Source organism: Polypterus senegalus, chromosome 17 (assembly GCF_016835505.1).
Source record: "Polypterus senegalus isolate Bchr_013 chromosome 17, ASM1683550v1, whole genome shotgun sequence".
Taxonomy (NCBI): domain Eukaryota; kingdom Metazoa; phylum Chordata; class Cladistia; order Polypteriformes; family Polypteridae; genus Polypterus; species Polypterus senegalus.
The window spans coordinates 101,263,126-101,286,854 of record NC_053170.1 but is presented as its reverse complement, the minus strand read 5'-3'; the positions used below and the strand labels follow the sequence as shown (position 1 = coordinate 101,286,854).

The following is a 23,729-nucleotide window of genomic DNA, read 5'->3' as shown; positions in this document are numbered from 1 at the left end:
TTCAGTTTGGCGAGGCGTCCGTATGTACAAATGTAAAAAGTCGCGCTGCTGGGGTCTGCGTCGGCGGTGAGGCAACGAAAGAAAGGGTCCCGTTGAAAGGTATCAAAAGGTAACGGGCGGCCCTGCAGCTCATTCGTCACTGAAAAGTACAGTAGGAAATTAGGGTCCCTCTGCCGGGAGTGCAAAGTTACAGTTCTTAATCTCGATTGTTTTAAATATGCTGTGTCTGTCTGTCTGTCTGTGTGTGTGTGTGTGTAGATACGGCTAGCTAGCTAGATATATCCTGCACACACACACACACACACACAGATCTCGAGCTCTCTCTCTGTATTTATGGTACAAGATATCTCAAGATACCGTCACAAATCCAAATCCCATTGGGGAGGCGATTGACGTCGTCTTGATTACGATGAGCCGCCGCACTAGCAGTGTGTCCATAGCCCACCATAACCGAGAGCTGTGCTCGTCAGAGGCCGAGGTTACTTTAGAAGCCACTCGTTCACTGCAGGGGAGACAAAAACAAACGACAAGCCGTTAAGACCTCCGGGGGTCTCACAAAGGATGAGAACAAAGCAGCCAAAATGGGGGGGGGCACGAGACCGGGGACCGCCATACTGACTCCGTGGGCCAATTCCAGCATGCCCAGATGATGGGCAGGAATGAAAAGAAGAACAGAACAGACAATGGGCATGAAAGGCACTATAAGCACAGCCCCTGCTCCAGGCCCGTCACCCTCTATGTGACGTTAACACGCTCTACCTGGAGTGGCCACCCTGGGCAGCTCTTTTGGATGTGCTGCTCTTTGTGCTTGTCCCCCTTGTGAAGGGCTGGTGCCCCCCGTCTGATGAAGAAAACCTCCAGGTAGGCAAAGCCCCCCCCCCATACTGGCCCAAGTTGTCATTTTTTCAGCATCACTGCCTGGATTTCAAACCCAAAGCTGAGAGGAAGGACTGAATGACAAAGACTTCTCCTCCTGGGGGTCTCCATGTTCCCTTCAGCCTGTCACCCAGTGGCTACCAGTGATGTGACTGAACGCCCAGCAGCGGTGCAGACTCACAAGAGGGGGGCAGGCAGAGCGAGCAGAATAAAACTGAAGAGCCCCAATACTAATGGTGGTGATGATGATGATGACTGATGCGCTTTGTCATTTTCAAAGTCGGTGGTTCACAGGTGAATTTCAGTGCCAAGAATGCCAACATGCTGTAATATAAAAACACTGCCCACCACTACAGGGGCCTTTCTGGGTGGTCTCCATAGGATTTAACGAGAATCGCGAGCATGTCGGTCTAGTAAGGGTTAAAGTCAAGGTCAGGGGCCGACAGGCAAGAGGACTGGGAAGAAGGGGGTCTGTCGAGAGCTCCGCTCATCAGGCTGTGCATACTAATAAGAGGCGGGGCCAAGGCCATGGAATGCTGGGAGTCGAGTCTGTATGCGCATTGCACAGTACAGTCTGGTTCTGCTCTGACCTTTGGGCTATGGGTGCCCATCTCCAGGCGCGCCTACTTGCTCAGGCCGTCTCAGTGGGACGTTCTTACTCTCCCCCGGACCCCGTGCTCATTGTTCCGGTGGCTGCACTCGTTTCTAGCCCGCCTGCCTGGAGTCATCCTCCTTAGAGCGCCCCCTGCTGCTCCTGGACTGCCACGTTTAGCCCGATGGGTTTCCCAGATGCCACCTTCCCATCTTTTTCCATTACGCCACGTCCTCAAGTTTGCAGCTTAACGCCCCCTAGTGGTACTCCATGCCAGGCCCAGTCCCAGCAGCCCGTCACACTCCAAGCGGAGAAGCAGTCGGTGTGTGCGTTCCAGATGGCAGAGCGGCGCACTTCGGTGTGTAAAGGTCAGCGAGCCTTCTGCGTTTAATAGATATCACGAGACCTTTGAACAAACGGATTATTTCATCAATTAGTTGGAAATTTCAGGTACTGCAATGGAATTTCAAATCACAAATTTAATGGCGAGCGAGAACAGAAGGGCCAGACTCCATTCAGTCAGATGATGGCTCCTTTGTTAGGCTGCAGGCTTTTTGGAGCAAAGGTAAGGCTTTGTAATTTATTCTGTGAATGATTTATTTAACGCTTCGAGCCAAAGAGAGGAAAAGAAATGAAAATTCGGGGGCAACAGTGGCAGAAGCTGACAAAATGGAGCATTTCACATTTTCTGTATTTGCTGGTGTCAGTAGGATGAATCTGAAGAAACTATCCGAGAGGACCTTCTACTGACTGGCGGTGGATGAGGGGACGCTGGTTCCACGCGGGCCTGACGACCCCACTGACAGGATGTAAACTTTCAATCTTACAGAGAGTAGCGAGACGCCTTTGGGATGCCCTCGGCCGCACCTAGCGGGTGACCACCGAGAGGCCTGGCCTTCTATTGTGTTCTGTCTCGTCACCGGCTCAGCGGTGTTCGGATTCATTCCGTTTGCTCATTTTTATTGCCATCGTGGCGTTTCCTCATTTTGCTGTCAGTATTTGTGTTATCTGCCCTGCCTCCTGTATAAGGAGCCTAAGGAGGCGGGCCACCTACTTGGGCCTTTGGTGTGCGTCCGACATCTCAAAGGCAGGCCTCAAAGGACTCTAACAGCCTTGAAGGAGAAAAGGGGGAAATCCTGGGGAGGGCAGTTCAAAGGGAGACCCCCTTCCAGGTAGGTCAAGGGCACGAGTGGTCCCGTTTTCAGAGCTCGATGTCGAGTCTATCAGACTGTCAATCAGACACACCGACGGCTCCCACTCGGCACCTCTGATTGATGTTCTGGGGTCTCTCATTGTGCCCCCCTGCTCACTGACCTTTTCATTTGTTTGCTTATGCTTTGAACTTTCTGGCCACACCCACTTTAGCCTGGCACTTGTCTGTATTGGGACCTGAGGGTTTGCTTGCAGTTTTCCTTTTCCCCATTTTTTTAGATACTGAGAAGCCTTTGCTCCATTTTGGGACAGCGTTGCCTGTGGTGAGGCCTGCGGAGAAGGCAACAGTCGGGGAACAAATGGCAACTCAGTGGAAGGGGAAAACAAAAGGGTTTGGCAACTTTAAAATGGCCCTCATCCACACAGGAGGGACACAATGACACTGGGCACAAGGAAAGTGCAGCCAGCCATTGGGGGTCCGGGACACAAAACTTAAAACTCTTCTAGTAACACTACGAGTACGCCAATTCACAGCCCGGCTTCACGGCTGTGGCTCTGAAGCACAAGATGACCGGAGTGAGCTCACAGCCAGCAGAAGTGAATGACCGAGTGACATCATTACAAGGGACACCGGAAGGGGCGGAGTCTCCGGGCCTTTAAAGGAGCATGGTGGAATCACTTTGCTTCTTTTTGGCCCTTTCTTTACCTGGCACAGTCTTATGTTTATGCTGAAGTACCCACCGATGTCTGTAAGTTGTGCCCCCTGACCCCTTAGCCTCTGCCCGTATCGAAGCCTTCATACTTCCGCCTCACGCTGGTCTCATTTTCCAGTTTTGTGCGTTCTGGACCGCATTCCTTTTGTTTGGATTGACTCTCGTCATTAAGATCCAAGAGGTGCATAAGACGTTACTGATCTGGCTAAGGTCCCACATGAGAGGCTGCTGAGGAAACAGGGGGCGCTGTGTGGAGATGGGGGCAAAATGTGGCTTAAAGACGAGGAACACAGCATTATGGGAGAGGAGCCGGTCCTGAATTTGCTGTCATTACCACTGGGCTCTGAAGGAGAATTTAATGACTTGTATGTCGGGAGGAGGCCTTCAGATCGCCTAGAAAGACCCTGAGCCGGGTGGGCCCGAGATGGATGGCAACGGGCAGGGGAGACAAACAGCCCCCCCGGCCAGAGCCCCCTGTGTGCAATTAAGTGGGCACGAGGTGAAGAAAAGAATCAGCACGGCTACACAGTAACCAAGTTCTATAAAATGTCATCGCCATATGAAATTTGCTCAGGGAGAATGGCAAGCATTCCTTCGGCAATGTCCGCTTCTCTCCCTGCCACCGTGTTAATGACAGAAGGGACAAGGAGGGGACAGGTCACGCAGGTAGAAAATACTGTAAGCGTGAAATGAAATGAGTGAACCCGGGGAGGCGGGAGAGACAATCGAGACAGCATGTGTGACAGGCAGGCTGAGGCGGCGGCGGCGCCGCTCCTTGTAGCCCTCTGCTGTGCCCGCCTTACCTCGGTACTGGAGCTTCTGCACTCTGTTGTTCGGGCAGTCTTTTCCTTGGAGACTGAAGTTGATGTTGGTTCGGATGCAACGGTTGTTGAGAGGCTGGGCGGGTCGGAAGTTGTCACTCATGCTGAGGAAGATCTGAGACGGCTGGTTCTGACTTAGAAGTCGTAAGGAATGCATCTGCGGTACAAACAAGACAACACGTGAGTGGGCACAAAGTGAAGGGCACGGAGGGCCATGTCTGGCCTAAAAGTGACAGTCACCCTGAGGCTCCTTCCAAGTCGGTGCACACAGAACTGAATGCGCCCCCCCAGTTACACTGACAAGAGTTTTCCCATCATCCTTTGTGGCTACGTCATTTATGAAACACCTGACCTCCCGAGATCTGCTGCCGCTGGACTTTCAGAAACTCGGAGCCTCCACTATGAGGACCTGCGATTATTCAGTCACTCATCTATGACGCTGACCTTTACATCGTCACAGCAGCGATGTCACCTGCCATGACTCCGCAGGAGTAGAAACTGTACATTAAAGAACAAGATGGCAGCACCAAATAAAAGCGACCTAATCACAAAAATCAATTCCACGTGTTAAAACAGTGGGGACAAAGGACCCGTCACATCTGTCACATTGAAGGAACACGCCCCAAATGAGAATCTGTCACAGGGGCCGCTTCGAGGCTCACACCGGGCAAGGTCCACTTCTGCGTGAATGGGAAGTCATCGTCACCTGCCGCTCCTCGGCCCTGGCGATCAACAGGCTCATCTCTTCCCGCCGGGGACCCCAACACCTTGACGTCTCACCGTCAGCTTACTTTACACCACCCACCCAATGCTGGACCTAATGAACTGGAAAAAATGGAACGTGGGCAGCGAGGCGGCATTACAGTCACGCTGATTAAGCGTGGCGTGTTAGTAATAAACATGCGGGCGCACACGCCTCTGACACGCTTGAGCTACAACTCTGGCCTGAAGGCCTGTGAAGTCTGAAGAGGCCCATTGACTTCTTTATGACCCAATGTATCAGAAGCGACCTGCCCGTGTGTGAGAAGCCCGCTGGCAAGGGGCCTGCCAAATTACTGCCGCGTCCTTATTTGATGCCAGGCATGACGAGCTGTGTTTTAAAGATAATTCAATAAGCAAAATCAAATACAAAAAAAAAACGTAGAAGGTTTGCCGACCCCGAGGGCCACTGAAAGATCGAGTGCAGTTAGGAGCGCGGGGGTCCGCCTCGGACTGTGAGGTTTGCTGTTCAGCTGGCCCACCAGGACGTGAACCACAGGCATCACAAAGCGGACACACAGAAGGCCGAGTTCTCGTCTTGTTGCCGTATTTATGAAGTCAACTCTTGTAATGTTTGGTCTTCAAATAAGAAAAAATGCCGGTGCCATGCGCCACTGTCAAAAAAAAAAAAAAAAAGAAAGAAATGATAGTGCCAGGCTTTAGGGTCCAAAACTTGCCTGAAATGTGGGAGATCACTGAAAAGGCCAGAGGCAAAATCAAACGCCTGTGCCAAGTGAAGGAGTTCTGCCAGGCCAAGGCCGAGCAGGCACCCACGAGTTCACACGAGGACAGGTGCCAATTAGAGCAGCAGTGCAACATCAGCAGCGTCCAAAAGTGCAGCCTCACTGAAAAAGTGGGCAGGGGTCCCGAGAGAAAATGCAACCTTGCAACCTGATAAAATGCCTGGCAGACTGAATGTGCCAAGTTTGAGAAGAGGCATATGGTCAGGAGTCAGACAGGGGTACACGTAGCTCATCCCCGACTGCGTTCAAAACAGGAATCGCCCCTCACTGTCACCCGAGACCCTGTTGACCCTTTTAGGTTACAATGATGGGATTTTCTACAAGTCCACACAGCTTGCTTTGTTCCTAAAGTTGTTCTGTGTGCCATCATCGCTGCTGGGCACCACTGGGTGGACAGGGTGAAAGAGGGTATCTGGCCTCACCTTTGAGACTGTTGAACCCTTTTGTCCACCAGTGTAAGGTGCTTATTTTAGCAGTGTGGACTCTGGCACCAGCTGGGCACCGATTCCATGGCAGCAGTGCCAATATGCAGGCATTCTATATTCCAATGAACAGCTTCAGTGCCAGCCTATCAAAAGAGGGAGCTCATCACAGTTGTACTGTGGCAAAGAGAGGGCACAAGGTGCCTCACCAAACAAAGTCCATGGGGTCGGTGCCAGCACACTCTGCGCACTGCGTTTTGTCACCCAGATGGGATTAAAGATCATCGAGGGCAAAAGGGAGTGGCGAGGTCGTCTCATGGGGGCCGGCCATCCAGTACACTGCACCCGCTAACCCTCTCCACAATCCTCAATAAACGGTCAGGGCAAACAGGCACTGTGGGACCCTAAAGCAAGACCCTCAACCTGTGCATGGTGTAAGCGCACATACGCATTCAACAGGGAAGTGGTGCCCTGGGCAAGGCTCACCTGCATCCTGGTGATGTAGACGGGCTTGTTCATCAGAATCCAGGTGGAGGTCTCAAAGCAAGGCGGGGTGGTCATCGAGCCGTCGTAGGTGATGAAGCTCGAGGTTTCTGGATACAACTCCTCAATATTTAGGCCCTGCAGTAAATAGGCGTCATCTGACAAGAGAGGAAAGGACAGCAAAGAGCAGAGGCGTCAAGTCACACCACGTGACAGGGGCTGGGCCACCAACCCAAGGGTTCAGCGGGGGTCCCCATCACACCTCAGTTTACCCCAAGGACTAACCTACTGTGTTATATAGCGCCTTTCATGTACGGTGAACATCACATAGCGCCTGAGACCCCCCCGGAGTCTTTCACATCTCCCCCCTCTTTCCCATTCTGTCACTTCAGGTAATTTGTTGACCCGATCTTTCCCATTACTGGCAGCAGACTCCAATTACTGCCCAAGTGCCCACTGGTGACGATTCCCATCGCTAGTATCTGCCACTCAGCTTGTTCCTTGTGCCCTAAAGCACTGCTTGTGCTTCCACGGAGATCTCAATTCCGCTCGCCCTCTGATTACCCGCTGCGTCTGCATGCCTCCTCTTTGTTAACGGTCCCCTTTACCTCCACAGGGCGGCTCCTGGAGGGTGAGATGCAAGTAAATTGAATTAAGGGTGGAGAACGACTAGACTTCTTGTCACAGTGGTCGTTTCAAGGCCCAAGTAGTAGCCACCCTCGGAGCAGACAGTGCCTTCGTTGTGCACGGCAGGTCCCTCAAATGGTGGGCCAACACCAGAAGGGTCTTTTCACTCAAAACAGGTCAGTGGCATAACTAGGCAGTGTGACTGGGTGGCCTGCGGCGACAACAAGGCTTTGTTATTTTCATGCTGGCCTTCTTGACATCAGAATAAAAAAGTGTTAATGGCGTTCTCATTGGCACAAACCCGTAAAGCCAACTGCTGACCCCTCGTGTGGCCTAATTAGGTGTAACTTCACATGAGGGGCGCCCACCAAATTCTAGTTATGCCACTGGGTGACTTCAGACTGAAGCTGAGAGGTTGGCAGTGTGGCCTCAAACCCCGAGGCCATGGGTTCAGATGCCCCTACTGATACAGAGTGCCAAAACACCAAAATAAATACAACTAATTGTAATTGGATGAAGGCCTTCACAAAACAGCAAATAACTAAAGAGTCCCCAGCTACTGTAGCAGAATTGGCTGGCACCCATCACCTGGCTCATTTAGGAGGGCATGGCTCACCAATACTGAAGTGTACCTAATTAAATGGCGCCCAGTGTCTTGGAGACGCCACACGCCCGACCTAAGGTTACGATGCCACGTGCAGCAATGACCAGCCTGACCCCATCCATCGGTCCACCCTCAAAGCTTCTTTTGTCAGGGCTCTGGCCTGAGGGGGACAGTGAGGTGCCACATGAAACACCTCTTGTGTACCCTGCCTTTGCCATCATCTTGTGACAGCGAGCACAGCACCCCCCCCCACAGGCTTCTGAAGGGGTTTAGTAATGCCACTTACTTTTATACGTTATTCTCGTGATGGTGTCTCTGTTCAGCATGCGGTTTAGAAATGGATTTGAAGACTCCGACACCTGCAGAGAGAAAGCAGAGGCACTTGAAGGTGGCGTGAGGACAGCATGACGTGTTTCACCTCAAGAGCGGTGCCCCTGCCATGCGGCACAGTCGCCCATCGTATCAGACCTGAGCTTCAGTCCTCACTTCAACAAAGACACAAAATGAATCACATCACAGAGGTGAGGAAGACGAGGGCGCTGACCGTAAAGGTGAAGTAGAGCGCCGTGTAGCGGCAGGCCGCCTGGCTCAGTCCTGGTCCCAAACTGGTCTCCAGCTGATCCCTCAGAGCTTTTCTATGCTAACTCAGCAAACAAGGAATCGGGCAAACAGACCCAACTGGTGGGAAGGCCACCCCTCTACTCTCTGCGTCTCTCTTTTGGCTTCACCAAGGATGGCCCCCAAATTCTGGGGGTGCTGGAGCAGATCTTCCTAAGGCTGGATGCCCGACCTGATGCGGACGATATCCAGTTGCCATCCCTCTACTCTACAGTAGAAATTCAAAGAGGTCAGGGGTGAAGTGGCCTTCATAGCCCTGCCTGGTGAATCACCTCTGGGCACCAGAGTGACCCCATCAGCCTGCCTGGTGCGCCGTCTTTAGACGGGCAGTTCACATCTAATCTGGACTGGCGTCATACTCACCGTAAGCACCCAATTGATCAGGATGGCACCTAGCAACACCTCCATAAACTTGCCCACTTACTTTCATGAAAATGGAAACCACAACCAGGCCGTTGGGACTCTTGGCAGCTTCGGTGGCGTTGGTGTACAGCTCGTGGTTATAGTGGATAAGCTGAACCTGCAAATGACACAGACAATCGTCAGTGATGGTGGACGGCCATGCGTGGCTGGCAGGCAGGATGTGCCCGGCCGCCAACACTCAAAAGGAGCCTCCAGGCAGGGGGCCAAACTAGTCTAGAAAATAGGAAGGAGGGCAACAAAGAGAGCGGGAACTCGTTACATTAAAAGGTTTAATTTATTGCCAGCCTTCAGTCAAGAGGAACAAAGACGCCACTGGGCAAGAAAAACAATTCAGAAACGAAACCTCAACAGAGAGCCGATGAGCAGCCATCCCGTGGTCTGCTGGGCACCCCCCCCTTAGGCTCAGGGTGCATAACTACACCCCTGATTAACACGAATCCACAAATGAAACTGAAACCAAGTCCTAAGATGGCCGAGTCGCTCCATGGCCCCGGGGTCTGACGCCCTGGTGGTCCGGTAATGGCATTTATCTTTCCACATGTTTGGCCCGCTGGCTTCACAGATGATAAAAGGATACCAAGCCACAAGTGGTGAAGGCCTGACGTGTGGAGCAGAGCAGAGATAAGCAGAAGGAAAATGTGGAAAAAGGAAAGGAAACGACCAGAAAGACAGCAACACAAGCTGCACTGGGGCAGGGCAGGGCAGGGCACAGGCCAGAGGGATGATGGGGGATTGGCAGAGCTCCGCCCATCGTGCAGCAGTCGCTAGGTGGGCTCAAGTCCATCAGTCATCAAGCCTGGGGGATGGCGGGCATTTAAGGAAGTGCGGGTGACTCCTGCAGACGCTGCCTGGCTCGGCCCGATCGCGTGGTGCCAGGCCATCGTCTTTTTCTATGGCAGGACCATCAGAAGGTTCTTCAAGGTCTCCTCGAGAGGTCCACTCAACTACACGGCACACTGCTGGGCAGCCCAGAAGACACTCAAGATGGAGCAACACAAGGCCGGAGCCCGACTGGATGTTCTTCCCCTTTAAATCCACCTGCACGTCCATTTGAGGAAGACGAGGGTCCTCAGAAGAGGAGAAAGTGGCCAGCAGTCAACAGTCTGGCCCATCACGGAGGACGGCGTGTTCAGCGAAAACAGACTTCCACACGGAGACGTGTCGGGCATTTTAAAGATCAACTCTGAGGTGGCACACGTGCAGTCAAATGAAAGCAATGCGACCTGCTGGGGGGTCGCCACACCGGGGGGCTGCCTGAGGCGTATTAACCAGCATAACTCGAGTTGTACTCAACAGATCCACGGCGCCGTGAGCCCCCCGTTTGCCACTGGGAAAGACCCTCGCATGGACTCAGCAGACAGGAGAGGGTCGCGTGAGCGTCACCGGAAGGCACACCGCTGGGTGACAAGGTCTCATCTGCCCCCCGTTACATGCGTCTCTGCTGTGAATAGCCCCTCTAATCACCCCTCTCCATTATATAGTGCCTTTCCAATCTGTTTGCACAGTGCCACCCTTCACACTCTCTCTCTGTTACTGCTGGGCCTTTCACATCTGTCTGCAGCATGTACTGTAGCTATTATATTCACCCCTACCAGTCGTGATGCCACGTGGTGATCTCAGTGCCATCATACATGACTGGGTACTCTGGGTGACCCTTCATGCGGGCCAAGTCCCGGAGGTGAGGCAGCACACAAGTGACCACAGTCGACATGCCCTGCTGGCTGCCCACCAAGCCCTTGCCCCAGAGCTCAGTCTCAAAGGAGCAGCACTGAGGGGGCTGTGCCCACCACCCAACATCAGTGCCTCCATGTTCTGTAAAAGCTCCAGACGGCAGGAGCGTGAGCTGCGAGAGTCGCCCGCTGCGTGGTGACGTCTTGATTCACAGTGCCTGCCAGTCAGTCAAACGGCATTAGCGCTCGTCGGGCTGCAGATCATCTTCTCTGAATCGGAGGTCGCCTGCTGCTTTGGGCGACGTGACTGAGATTTTATTCTGAGAGTAACATCCTCGTGAACACTGCTGTACAGGCAGCCCCCCGGCACTCTGACGCCAGTGTAACGACACCGGGCAGACAATGTTAGCGGCTCTCAGCACTGTAGACCCCTCTGCCGTGCCCGCCATCGCCATGGGCTCCTCTTATGGCGGGCTTACCCAGGTCTGCTCCACTGACGTCAAAGCAAAGCCAACATTTAAGAAACCGGCCTTCTAGGAGTGTTCTTGAAAGGAGGAGACTGGGAACCAACGCCAATCCAAATGTATTAGTGCCAATCAGACGAGCCTGGCAGGCCATAATGCAAGCCAATGCATGAAGACCGTGTGGAGATGTTTCAGGGGTCTGCAGGACCAACTCCACAGAATCTTTAACTAACAGCCCTTAGGTGGGCACCGAGGGGGAGAATCTGGGAAAAGAAAATGCAGGGCCAGCTTTCCATCCGTCCATTCTCAACTCATGTAACACAAATGAGGCTGGCGCAGACACTGGGCGCAGGGCAGTGGGCACCACTCCACCTCATTTACAGCCCCAAATCAGCCAACGTGCACGAAAGAGGAAATGTGAAAGCCTTACGTTCAAATACGAGTAGAGACACACGGGATTAAAGCCAACTCCACCAGCAGACCACCTGGGGACAAACCGGGAAGTTTGGAGCACAGCGACTGAAAGCCAAGACGCGTCCCACGATGGCCACTCAGAACCTAAGGACCCACAAAAGTGCCAGCATAACGAGTGCCAAGGGTCCGAGGGGCGTGTGAAGGCATGGCAGCTAGTTGGTTAAGTGAATGCAGTTATCTCGTCTCAGATGCCTATGCAGCATGGCAAGACCACTGAACTTCAGGGTGGGTCACTTGCTGATGACGTGGGCAACAGGAACAGAGCGGAGCACACGAGGACCACCAAGACAGAAGGGAAGAAGTGACAACATCTGGTATGGCGGTCTGCGCTGATCGGCGCCCTTAGTGGTTACACACTGAAAATTCACTTCTCAAAGCCTCTAGTAGGACAGACAGACCCTCACTTGGCGCACGGCCGTGCCATCAGAGAAATGAATATGGCAGAAACATAACAGCAAAGAAACGAAGAGTGGGGGGCCGTGCTGTCGAGGAGTGGAACAAAGCAGCAACAGACAGACGGATGAACGGACAGACAGAAAAGGCGCTATATAAGAAAAACAGAGAGACAGGAACGAAAGGCCCACCTAATCAGCTGTGTGAATTCACAGAGGTGAAACCCACTACGCCGCAGACATGCCAATCAGTGAGTGCCCGACGGCACTAGGACAGACCCCAGCCCGTACCCCCGCTGTCTCGTCTTACATTTTCTCTGTCAGTTGCCATCTTCTCTCTTTTGCACTCTTTTACCACCGAGGCCAGTGAAGCGACCTAAACTTGGGCTGCTGATGCCATCTTTCTTCCGCCACGTCCACTGGTAATTATAAAATCATATTTGGATGGCGGAATCGTAAGAGGAGATGCTGAGGAAGACCCACACGAGATAAGCGGTGTCAATCACGAGCACTAGCTGCAGGCGCGCGAGGAAGAGGAGGAGGAGGAGGAGGACAACATTAGCGCATGTGAAGGAGGACGTGTCAGACATCTGATAGCAAAGAGCCGTCAGGGCAGATCAGGCAAATGAAGGGCCCGAGGATGACGAGGGTTTAATGGTCACTCTCCCTACTGGAGGAAATGTTAGCTTTAAAATGAGCACGTTGAGCCCGCGAGGGCTTGGCACAGGTGCCCTGCTAGATGTGACTTGGTGATTCCGGGAGGCCCGGGTTGGCACCCACTGGCGGTCCTCCGATACTCCTGTCTGACTGATGGCGCAGCTCTAATTCGTCTCCCGTTTGCCGGTGGCGTCCTCGGGCGGTTCATCATGTAATACTTGAGCGCTCCGGCACTCACAGTTTACCTTGGGGAAGTGACGATGGTCTAATATCTCAACAATTCCATTTATCAAGTCTTCCTACCAATTAGAGTGATTCATGCTTTGGAGTCAAGGCTTTATGTAAATGTGCCGATAATCCTGGCCGCGGATTATTTGGGTGACATTTGTCTTTGTTTGTGCTGTCATGAACACGAGGCCTTGAGGCTCTGCTGACAAACACAATCCATAAAGATGAAACCCACAGAGCGAGCAGAAAAGAGCTAAAGCACAAATTCATTTGTAAGGGGGCGGAGACCCCACAAGGACACCCCCCCCAGACACTGACCACGCCCCTCATCCCGAGCTGCTGGGTGGCGAGTGCCAGACCCCCAGGGGTGTGTGTGTGGCATCTCCTTCAGACGTGGGGCCACTGGGGACCCCCCAAGTGAAGCAACAGCAGATCAGCGGGACTGAAATTTGGAGTCGGCTGCTGGACCCTTCATTGATATCTTTATTATCCTTTGACTTCCTTCAACGCCCACCTTACTAAACGGAGCGAGACCCTCGAGACGACGTATTCAGACCTCCCTTACTGGCATCTCCGATCCCCCCATCCTCTGTGGGACAGACAGACGTGGGGAGAACATGCAAACTCCACACACACAGGGTGCTAACCACTGGGCACTGCCACCTCTCACTTTTTCATGCCTCTCCTAAACAGTGCCAGCTTTTGGGTGTGAAGCCCTGCCACCGCCACGTTTTATTTTAAGTCAGTTATGTGTCACTGCGGTCTCGTCCCATGTCTGCTCCACCCTGGGACCCTCTTGTGTCCTTGTGAAAGGAAGGCCCACTGCCTGGCCAGGGTCAGGAGGCCAAGGCCCCCGCACTCTTTGCCGCCAGTCTGTGTGCCCCCTCTTGCTTGATTCAGCACAGACTGCAGGATTTTTCGAGCCAGCGCGTTACTAAGCTACACGGGTCCTCAGGTTAGCGGCAAGTGCATTTGTCTCCCGCACGCCAGGCTCCTTCTGAATGGCACGGCTCTCTTTCATGCCTCCGAATACCTTGGAGGGCAATGTGAAGCACAGCACAATGCATTTTAATGTGGCGGGAGACCCGCGTAACGCACACCATGTGCCACGGTAATACACTCTCCAGACACATCCATTATTTATGGCCTCCAACAATACGCCAAAGTGGCGCACTCAATTAACAGCTTCTGGGAGTGAGATGCCCAACAGAGTATTCAAACCCACCCCAGGCCTTTGACAAGCCTATGCCAGTTCAGGAGCCCTCTGGCTCATCTCCTTCCCCTGCATCTTCTGCGCAATGAGGCGAGTGGTGCCATCTGCCATTATAAAAGGGTACGACAACCTCAGCTCCATGGGGCTCCCCCAGCAGCACCTCTAAGATGCCATTCTGCACAACGTCTCTGGCCTGCCAGCACTAACGGACCCCTGAGCTGCCGCACCTCCGCTAGTCCCGTGGCCAGCGGTCGGGCAGCTATGAAGCAGTGCCCTCATGGTGAGGCCAGGGGCAGGGCTACTGTGGGCAAAGAACAGAGCCAGGCCCAGCAGCCTGACAACAGCCAACTAGCCAGACCTCCATAACAGATGTGCTGTGGGACCCTATGCCCACGTATGGGTTTGCATGTCAGAATGACACACTGGCCTGGCAGATCTAGCCCCCTCTGCCCAAACTGTGTGCCCAGTTACTGCCCACGCAGTCTTTATGTGCATCTCCTGTGTCTGGAGTTTTCCTCTCAAACGTTTATTGGGGTATCTGGCAATTCATCTCGTCCACTGCTGATTGCAGCCGTGGTGCCAGGTAGGCTGACGGTCATAAACTGAACTAAGTGGCCTGAAGATCGTCACAAAGTCCCGGATATTAGAGGAAGAGCGAGTGATGGCGTGTGCCCAAGGCCCCCTATGATTATGAAGTGCCTTCATTTTTAATGTCGTTCTCCTTTTATTAAACGAAAGGTAGGCAGGCAGGGAGGGAAGAAGGCTGCAGCCCCCCTGAGTCCAACTGTGCTAGTGGAGACCTTGAATCTGCGCACTGCCAGGGCCCTGTGGATTACCTGAGAAACAAGGGAAGGAATTACTGGAAACCTTGAAAGGAGAAGCCAGGAGGGGCCGGGACCCCCTAACCTGCTCAGTCTACCGGGTCCAGTAAACCACCAATCGTTCACACGAGACACACAGTGAAGACGGGCCAGCAGGAGGGACAGGCAAGAGTGCAGTCGGGACACGAGCCAAAAGGTGCCACCAATCTGTGTGACAATCCAAACACCACAAAAGCTTTTGTTTAACGCGGACATGGGGACGAGAAACGATGGCAGAAACGGGACATAAAAAGCGCAGGCAGACCAGGATCAACGCCAGGAGGACCCCAGACTGCAAAGAGTGACCCCCCACGTCCAAAAGTGTCAGGAAGCCAGTGACTGGAAGGGGCACAAAGTGCCACAACCGTGAGCAGCGTGGCCCGGTGGTGCGAGGACGTCATCACGTTTAGAAATGGGGGGCATAACGGTAACCTGTGCATGGAAACAATTCACAAAATGGCGCCGGACGAAACCTGATAACGAAAGCACAGAAACGGAATCCACACAACGCGATGACGTCCCCAAACTCGAGGCATCGCAGAATCTCAGTGACACCTCAAAGAAGGCGGGGACGTCACGGTCAGAAAGGTTCAAACCAAAGTGACCCTGGCACCGCCGCGGACTCCCCTGCCCTCTCCACTCTGCCCTTTTCTATTTCAGTTACGTCATCTGCCCGCGCTTGTGCTCCCGATGCTTCTCGTAGCAATTAAAGGTTAGCCTGGCGTTGCTTTCACGTTTGGCCCGCCCTTCGTCTCGCCAGGGCTGTTTACTTTGCTGCTCCGAGACGCGCGCCCGTCGTAATGGAGGGCCTGATTGATGCGTCGTAATGGAGGGCCTGATTTAATATTCAGTCATTTACAGAATGGAATCTCGTGTTGCACTTTTGTAACAATAAAAAGGCCTTAAGCCACAAGGTCTGCCGGTGGGGAAACTGAAAACGCCAATCTGTAGACGGGAGTGCCCGCCGTACGCCAGCCGCGCTCTTCATGTGTTGGCTTATGGCGGCCGTGTCCCACTGTGACTCGCACGAATGTTCAATTAGGATAAGCAGCGCTCAGACAGTAAGACCACCCAAAGAGGAGCATGGTCTAACCCAGCAGGACTGACCAGTGGGCCAGGCTAGAGGAATGCTCAGCGTTTTCGCTCTTCCTCGCCCACGGCGCTCGTAGTGAAGGCCGAGAGGGAGGGGGCCTCGTGCTGGGTGTCCTCAAGGGACCCGTGTCACCTAATCCTGTCCTGTCAAACAAACCAGCTCCACAAAGTGCCCTCGTGATGCCAGCGATGAGCCGCCCACAGCGCCACCTACTTCATTGGCTAGGGGGCTCTGGAGCACTCGACTCCCGCCCCGCCTTTTGTCCTCGACCCCACTTCTGCCCACCACGCACAGATTCTGACAAATTGCCCACCGTGTCCCCAGGCCCACCCAGGCCCTTTTCTAAGCACTTCGGCCACCCACTGGACCTCCAAAGTGAGCCCCCTTACCTCCCCGGAGAAGGCCTGTCCGTTCAGCAGGTGTTCGGACCCCTGGCCATCCTCACTGCCAAAATGTAACCGGATCTCCTCCAGACGGTGGCTGTACGTCATGGGTCCTCCCGAGATGTTGACCAGGTGCTCCTTGTCCAGGCGGAGGGACACGTGCCGCCCCGTATTGTACATCGTGCCACTCACCTGAGGCAAAAGAAAGAGGAAGACAAACGTCATGAAGCGACTGCCCTGGCACCGCCCGCCTCCTCCCATTTCACTTATTTTGTGTTTAATTATTTTAGCAGCGACAACTCAGCTAAAGCTGCAGGTCACCCTGAAAGCAGCGTTGGGGGACACAGGGGCAACTGGGACTGGCAGCCAGTTGGGTGGCGTAAAGCCCTTAGCGTCAGGTGTTGTGAATTCCATTTGATCTTTGGCAGCGAGTCCACGAGAGCCCCACTGGTGCCCACCCACCGTTACAAATTTAGGAAGGACTCGACACCAAAGAATGCCCTTTGCCAACAGGAAACCGAATCAAAAACACAGGAGAACTGGGCAGGAAATCGCCAAAGAGAACAAAGGCCAGGCATGACGTGTCAAGTGGTCACTTGTGGGACTGACCCGTGACATATCGGCCCCCCCGCCCAGCACCGTGGCCAACAAGAATGTGCCAGACCTCAAAAGTGCATGTCAACAGAGCCAGAGGTGGCGAATGCCAGCCCAGACCTTCAAGATGTGGTCTTCAAGCTGAGGACATATAGCAGCCAGCGCCTTTCACATCCACCAAACTGGTCGCTCACATCATCCAAGCCCACTCTCACCCACTACTTCAAGGGGGTCGGTCAAGTGGCGAGAGAGGCCGAGCCAATCAGCGTTGGTGACAGCGGATGGACACCTGCTGGCTCGTGTGGCTCATGCCAGCTGCTGTGTGTAAGTTTACCAGCGTGGAGCTCACAGCTGGAAAGGGCCGTGTCTTCGGATGCCCCAAACGTGTCGCGAGAGACAAGCATGCGATGTGGAGACCCTGTAAAGCTCCAGATGCTGTCAGCACCGCCATTTTGGAGCCCTGCGAGACCTCCGGCTCACGTCCACGTTTAATATTTCATCAGGGACCCCCGACTCTTTATAGACGCCGTCTGATGATTTCCGAGCTTTGTGGCCTGTAAAATACGCCATGAAACCTGACCACATCCTGCACTTGGACCACCACTCAGATCCAGCTTGGGGGGGTCCCCTCTGTAAAGTCTCGCCATGTGCGCCCATCAGGGTGGCGGGACATGGAGGGGTATGGGGGTGGACCACTGACAGTCTGCCTGTGTGAGGTCCGTGAGGCCACTGCCTGGTGGGCAGTAGGGGGGGTGCAGCGACTATAGGGTCTCACGGCCTGGTGGTGCCACATGTAACTACACAAAACAATGGAGAAACACCAAGAGCCCTGCAAAGATCAACGCTGAAAGTCCATCCTAACCCTTCAGATGGACCTGAACGTGAATGAAAGATGAAACAACAAAACAAAACAACAACACAACAATAAAACAAAACAATAACACAACAAAACAAAACAACAAAACAACAACGACGGCCCTTGTGAACTCCTTAAACTACCCGAGCACTTTGTGTGTGACCTCCGAAGTGCCAACACACACACACAACTTCCGGGTCAGCTGTCTAGCAGCCGACAGCAACAACACAGTGCTGGTGACACATTCCAAAATGACAAGGAGTGGGGGTCCGTGAGTTTAGCCACTGGGCTCGTCCCACCTCCATGTGACGCTTGAGTTTGACTTTTGCGCGTTTCTTATAAATAAAATATCCGCCTCATCGGCTGCCAGCCTCTAAATTACGAGCTCCATTTTCAGTGCAATTGCTGCTGGTAAAAGACTGGCATCGTGCTGCATGTGCATGTAACCTTCTGGTCATCTCAGGCCCAGCAGGACGGGGGGTCCGCCAGCAGCAGCATCCCAGCGGTCCTGCCCACTATGCCACGCAGGACCCATTGTTTGTCATTTTAATATTTGGTGGCAGGCCTCCAAAACAGCCAAAGCCCCAGCAGCCCACCCGCCCTGATAAGAGACCCTCCAAGGTTCAGGCTACACTGGGCCAAAAGGGGCTTTGGAATCAAAACACGCCAATCAGTCTAATCAACGTCTCCAAACCCGCCAAGTCATCCTCAACGACCCCACCGCCCAATAAAAAGACGGCAATGAAAACAGAAGGAACACAAGGAACTCTGGAGGCTGCGGGCTGTCCCCAAACAAATGACAAGGGACAGCGAGTGAGTCACGAGGAAATCAAAGGCGACGCCAGAGCGTGTGTGCCCTGTGATGGGCGGGCTCTTCCTGCCTTGTGCCCTTTGCCAGCTCCCCCCTCTGTGACCCCGGTCAGGATCGAGCAGCCTAAATCGTGTGCGGCTCACTGGGCAGAGCGGCGACCCTCAGTCATTGCCCCCGTGTCCCTCCGGGTCCTTGTCCTTACTCAGTGGGCACCGACACCCAGTCCACGGCTTTCTCCTGCCTTGTGAACAGTGGTGCTCGGGCAGGCTCGAAGCCCCTGTGACCCCCACTGGGCCAAGTGGATTTAAGGAGGGTACATCAGGCCTCAGGTGGCACTACAAACCTTAGACCTGAGGAGGCCAACCAACATACACCTGGCACACTGATAAGCCAATTAAGCAGGTCTCGAGTGACACACAGGGGGCACCCAAAGGGGGCAAACCAGATGTTCAGATGGAATGCCCATCAATTTGAGGGTGTTGGCACAGAGCGCTGGGTGTATGAGGAGAGCCAGTCTTGGGTAGGGTGCCAGGCATCACAAAAGACAGGGCACTTTCTGGTGACATAAACTGAAGGACATCAACTAAATGTCACAAAGTGACAAAATGGCAAAGCAGGAGTGAGGAGAACCAAGAAGGCCAAGCTGCAGAGCCACAAGCGCGTGAGTGACGGCTGGCCCGGGCAGAGGTCAACGGCCAAAGTGTCAGGAGTGCCCGCGGGTCAAGCCTGACAACACCAGGCCGCTGCACCCCATCATCTCAGCTCTTCTTTGCTAATTGGATTGCGGCTCTCACCGCTGCCAACTGCTCCTCATGTACAGTAGCTGAGCTCTAATTTTACTGCACAAACCACATGTTCCACAAAGTCCAAAGGAGACGCAGGGATGTTTGCCCTCTGATGCCATCTGCCTGCCAGCTGCTTGCCAGAATGCCGTCTGTGCCATCACCTCATCATAAACGGCAGCCCATTAAACAATAAAGGCCATTAGGCAGTAAAAAATAAAAATAAAAACAGTGAGAAGCTGCTGCACATGCTGCCAACCCTGCCACGTCTGACTGGCGAACGAATGGGCCAGACAACACCTCACCTGAAATCACAGAAATACAGTGCCTTTCACCCACGGATCGTATATAAAGACTGTCTATGGGACAGACACGCCCGTCTACAGTATGTACGGTAAGTTTATAGCACCTTTCATGCCCGCCTATGTAGTTTATAGCACCTTTCACGTCCGCCTCTCACGCCTATTACACAATACTTACTGCTTCTCACATCTACTTCTCTCTTATGGCGTCTTCCAAAAAATGGCCAAAGCACTGAGCACCTCCACCCACTCAGGTGCCCCTCCATTCATTCGGGTACTGCAGGCATTTCTTTCACTCATCTGGTCCTCCGCCCCGTTGGTCTTGTGTGCCCATTCAGAGTCCTTGTCATAAATGGGTTGCGACTGGTTGCCTTGCTGGCAGATGTGACCAGCCATCCCCTCCGGGTGGGGTATACGGGTGCCAAGAAGTGCCGTGCCCTACTTGTGTTCTGCATACAGAACATGCCCTGCCACACGTTATTTGAGAGAGCAGGCTGGACTAAGCATGCCTTGGCATCTACTTGGACACCTGGCACCGCGCCCTGAAATTTCAAAGGCAGGAAGTGGCCCCTTGCCAGTCTGGTAGGGTGGCAGAGTTATGAGCGATGGGTGAGGGTGTGAAGTGGTGCAGGAGGCAGTAGGACCAGAGCTGGCATGGGCAGACAGTTTGATTTTGTCTTATCTGTTTAATACTTCTGCCGTTGTTATACACCTTTACACTGGGCTAGGGTGGCATACAGAGGTGCCCCCGTCACAGTACCCAGAATTAACCTCTGAACTGCCGAGTGCTTCGTGTGTTTGTCCTTGTCACTGGCTGAATATGCAGAGCGCCCCCTTCTGGCCACCTCTGGTTACTCCTCACCTCAACAGTATGTTCTCCCCCTAAGCCCTAGAGGGCAGCACACTCCCACTTTCTGGCCGCCACTGAAAGCCTTCTTGTCACTAAGCTGCACTTCTCTTCACTCTAATCAGCCCTGACAGACTCAAAAAGCCGACGTGGTAGCGCCACTCTGCCCGTTACACTAAACTCTTCTGACTTTTGCTCGCTGCCCTCATTTCCTCAACAGGACTGGAAGTGATTTGCGCTGCGTGCCTTTTACATTTCAGGTACTTTAGCTTTAATCTTCCTGCAGAGACGGAGCCGCTTGCGTCTTTGGGCGACCACGTGGGCACTAAAGAGAAGATGCTGCCGACATGACACGCCGGATCAGCTGCCAAGGGGAGGAAAGCAACACTTCCAAAAGGGCACTTGGTGGGTTTGGAGGTGGCTAAATGACCAATGCGAGGACATCGGCAGGGCCTAGAGGGGACAATGAAACACGAGGGACTGGCATCTGTGGCATTCAGAAAGGGGCAAGTTCCACCCATGAGACATCAGCAGGTCATGCCAGTCTGTCACCCCTATAGTGTCTTTCACACACCCTCTCTACAGTATCTATGCCAGGGCTTTCTTTTTATTTACTTATTCTTTGAAAGTGATGCCACACAGAGCAGTGTCCGCCCAGAATTCCACCCAACCTTGCCAGGATGCTGGTGTGCCACCTGAAGAAGAGCTCTTGCTCATCTGAGCCCAGCCAAGTATCACCATGCACAGCTGGCTACAGCCCGTCGGGAGGAGGTGGTCAAAGTTAAGCAGTCAGGCTCCTTCGATTCGTGTGGCCCCCTACCCACCGAGACCCACGATGCCCGGCTCATTTACCACTTTGACATGGGGACAATGAGATGCTCATTTTCACAACCAACGAAAGCCTTTGTTCTAAAACGAGCCCTGAAAGATTTCGTGGCTGCCACACTCCGCGATGGGAGATGCCACTCCAGAGGTGGTCAGTTTTACATAGTGCCCTTCACTGACGTGGTCCTCAGTGGAGGGCCTTGAACCCGAGTCCGGCCAGCGCGTTCACCTCATCGGCACCTCTGTCTCCCGGCTGCTTAAGGGAGCAGACATCAGGGGTGCCAGCTGTTGATGTAGCGTGTTGCCCAAGCCTGTCACAGCACCCGGGCACTCGACTGCACATGTACACGAGCACCTTTGTGAATGAAACGACTGGCAGCCCAAGGCTCCCGCTGCCCGCTAAAGAGAGTGACGGCTGGACTGCCAGCAGGGCACCTCAGCTGAACTGGCAAAACACAACCTGAAAGTGCCCAGAGGCCCACGCTGTCAGTGCCACCCATTCCCGATGGACCAAATTTAACAGCACGTGTGAAGTGGCAGGGAACACCAGAATGGAGCCACAAAACGGCGTCAGTGGGCAGTGCCAACGCTAGACAGGCCCAGACCGAGTGCTGGCTCTGAGCGGTTCTTCTCGTTGTCCTTCCCGTTTTTGTGGTCCAGCTCTACTGCCCCGGTGGCCTGTAAATGACACGTAAGAGTGCCCAAGTAAACTACACGGTTACCAGGCACAGGCCAGCAGGGGGCGCCGCCTCCAGTAAGTGAAGGTAACTGGGCACGTCCCCTCCCAACTGTCATTGGCTTTCTCTTCCGAAGTTGTCCTTAAAGTGACCGAGCGGCGCTTTATCATCACACAAGTTGAATGTGACGAGTGACACATCACATGCATTATTAAACACACATCTGTCCTTCAGCCCACGTACAGTGAGCGTCTTCTAACTTTGAGTTTCTCTCACTGTGTGTGACCTTGAAGAAGATTAAAGTGAGTGAGCCCGTCCGTCTGAAAGCCCGCCCGTCTGCCCCCCCTCACACCTGCGGTTTTGTTCAAATCAACAGCTACAGAGACGGCAGCCTGCACCGATTTCAGAGTTAGCAGCACAGGCAGAAGCAATTTGAGGAGAACACACAGGTACAAATGACACTGTGCCCCCCGAGTGACGTCAGCGGGCGCCCGATTGGACGCCTTTCACCAGCCTGGCATCCCTCTGGAAGCTGACCTTTTCATCAGAGCCAAGAACCAAGCCGTGCCACGGGGTGACCTCAAGGGGGGCGTTCACGCCACACAGGTCTGACTGGCACCACTGGGCGTGAACTCCTGGAGGTCCAGGCAGATGTTCAAGCTCAATAAAGGCAGGAAGGATCCTAACTGCACGGTGTGTTAAGCCAAGTGTAAAGGGCAACGTACCCCAGCGGCCTGACCAGCATGGCTCCGCTGCGGGCGTGTGAAGGAGAACGACGACTTGATTGCTTAAGGCAAAATGGATGGCATCATGGAAGAAGTGGCACGACCTGATCAGAGCAAGACAGCCATTTGTAAAGCGCGTCTTACGGTGGACCCTTGACTTACGAGCTCAATTCGGTCGCGAGGACTCGTAACTCACGCTGGTTGTAAGTCGACTATTTTTCCCATAAGAAATAATGGAAATACCCATAATGCACTGCGGACCTCCCACAGCAACACTTACTTAACCTTTTCATAATAAAAAAGGGTTGTATAATGCGCATAATTTACCAAAACACCAATAATCGTTCTAACGTACAAACCAAAAAGTTATAAAGAGTGCGTAGCCTACCAGAAACAACAATTTCACACTCTACTCACCGTTTAATTTGACATCTTTGGGCTGCAGGAAGGAGGAGGAGGAGGAGGAGGAGGAGGAAACAGAAGGTGCTTATTGTTTAGAAGGAGCCTCCTTATGCAAATCTTTTCTTTGTAAAATGGCCGAGATGGTGGATTTCAACTTGCTGGACATTGTGGCAGGGTGTGGTCACCAATCAGCCACCTGCTTAAGGAGCCGCCGCCCGGCCATCAAGGCTGGAGTCGGGTGAGGAGGAGGAGGACGAGGTCGTGGCTGTTGAGAGCCGAGACTTCGGGGGGTTTGGTGGCGGTGCACTTGGACTTTATATTCTGTGTAAATAAACGTGGTGCGATGGATAAAACGGTGTCCGGGCCGCCGTACTTCACAACATATTAGCGAGATCGGTCACACGAGCGCCACTCTCATATTTCCGCACAATGTCCGTCGTTGCTTCTCAAGTTAGTTAATAATGACAGCAGTCGAGCACTCAGTTCAAAGCTGAATAACTGACTCCAAAGCAAGCCGGCGCTGACTCCGCCTGATGACATCATCACGTGCCGCGCCAGCCCGCTAGCGAACATCCCTTAACAATCGCTTTCTTTACCTTCGTTGCCTTCTCTTCCTTCCTTGTATCTTGGCTCCGACTGGC

At 53.5% G+C, this 23,729-nt stretch overlaps 1 protein-coding gene across 2 annotated transcripts in view; it reads right to left on the bottom strand.

Moving 5' to 3' along the window:
* Positions 1-312: 312 nt before the first annotated feature.
* ca10a (carbonic anhydrase Xa) overlaps positions 313-23,729 on the bottom strand; it is a 114,041-nt gene continuing 90,624 nt past the window's right edge. For both annotated transcript variants that reach the window (XM_039739809.1, XM_039739810.1), the window contains exons 5-10: positions 16,274-16,459; positions 8,835-8,930; positions 8,079-8,151; positions 6,565-6,719; positions 4,137-4,311; positions 313-502 (exon numbers count right to left, since the gene is read on the bottom strand). In XM_039739809.1, the coding sequence (XP_039595743.1) occupies positions 480-502; positions 4,137-4,311; positions 6,565-6,719; positions 8,079-8,151; positions 8,835-8,930; positions 16,274-16,459 (708 nt within the window). In that variant the 3' untranslated portion in view covers positions 313-479. The remainder of the gene's footprint in view (positions 503-4,136; positions 4,312-6,564; positions 6,720-8,078; positions 8,152-8,834; positions 8,931-16,273; positions 16,460-23,729) is intronic.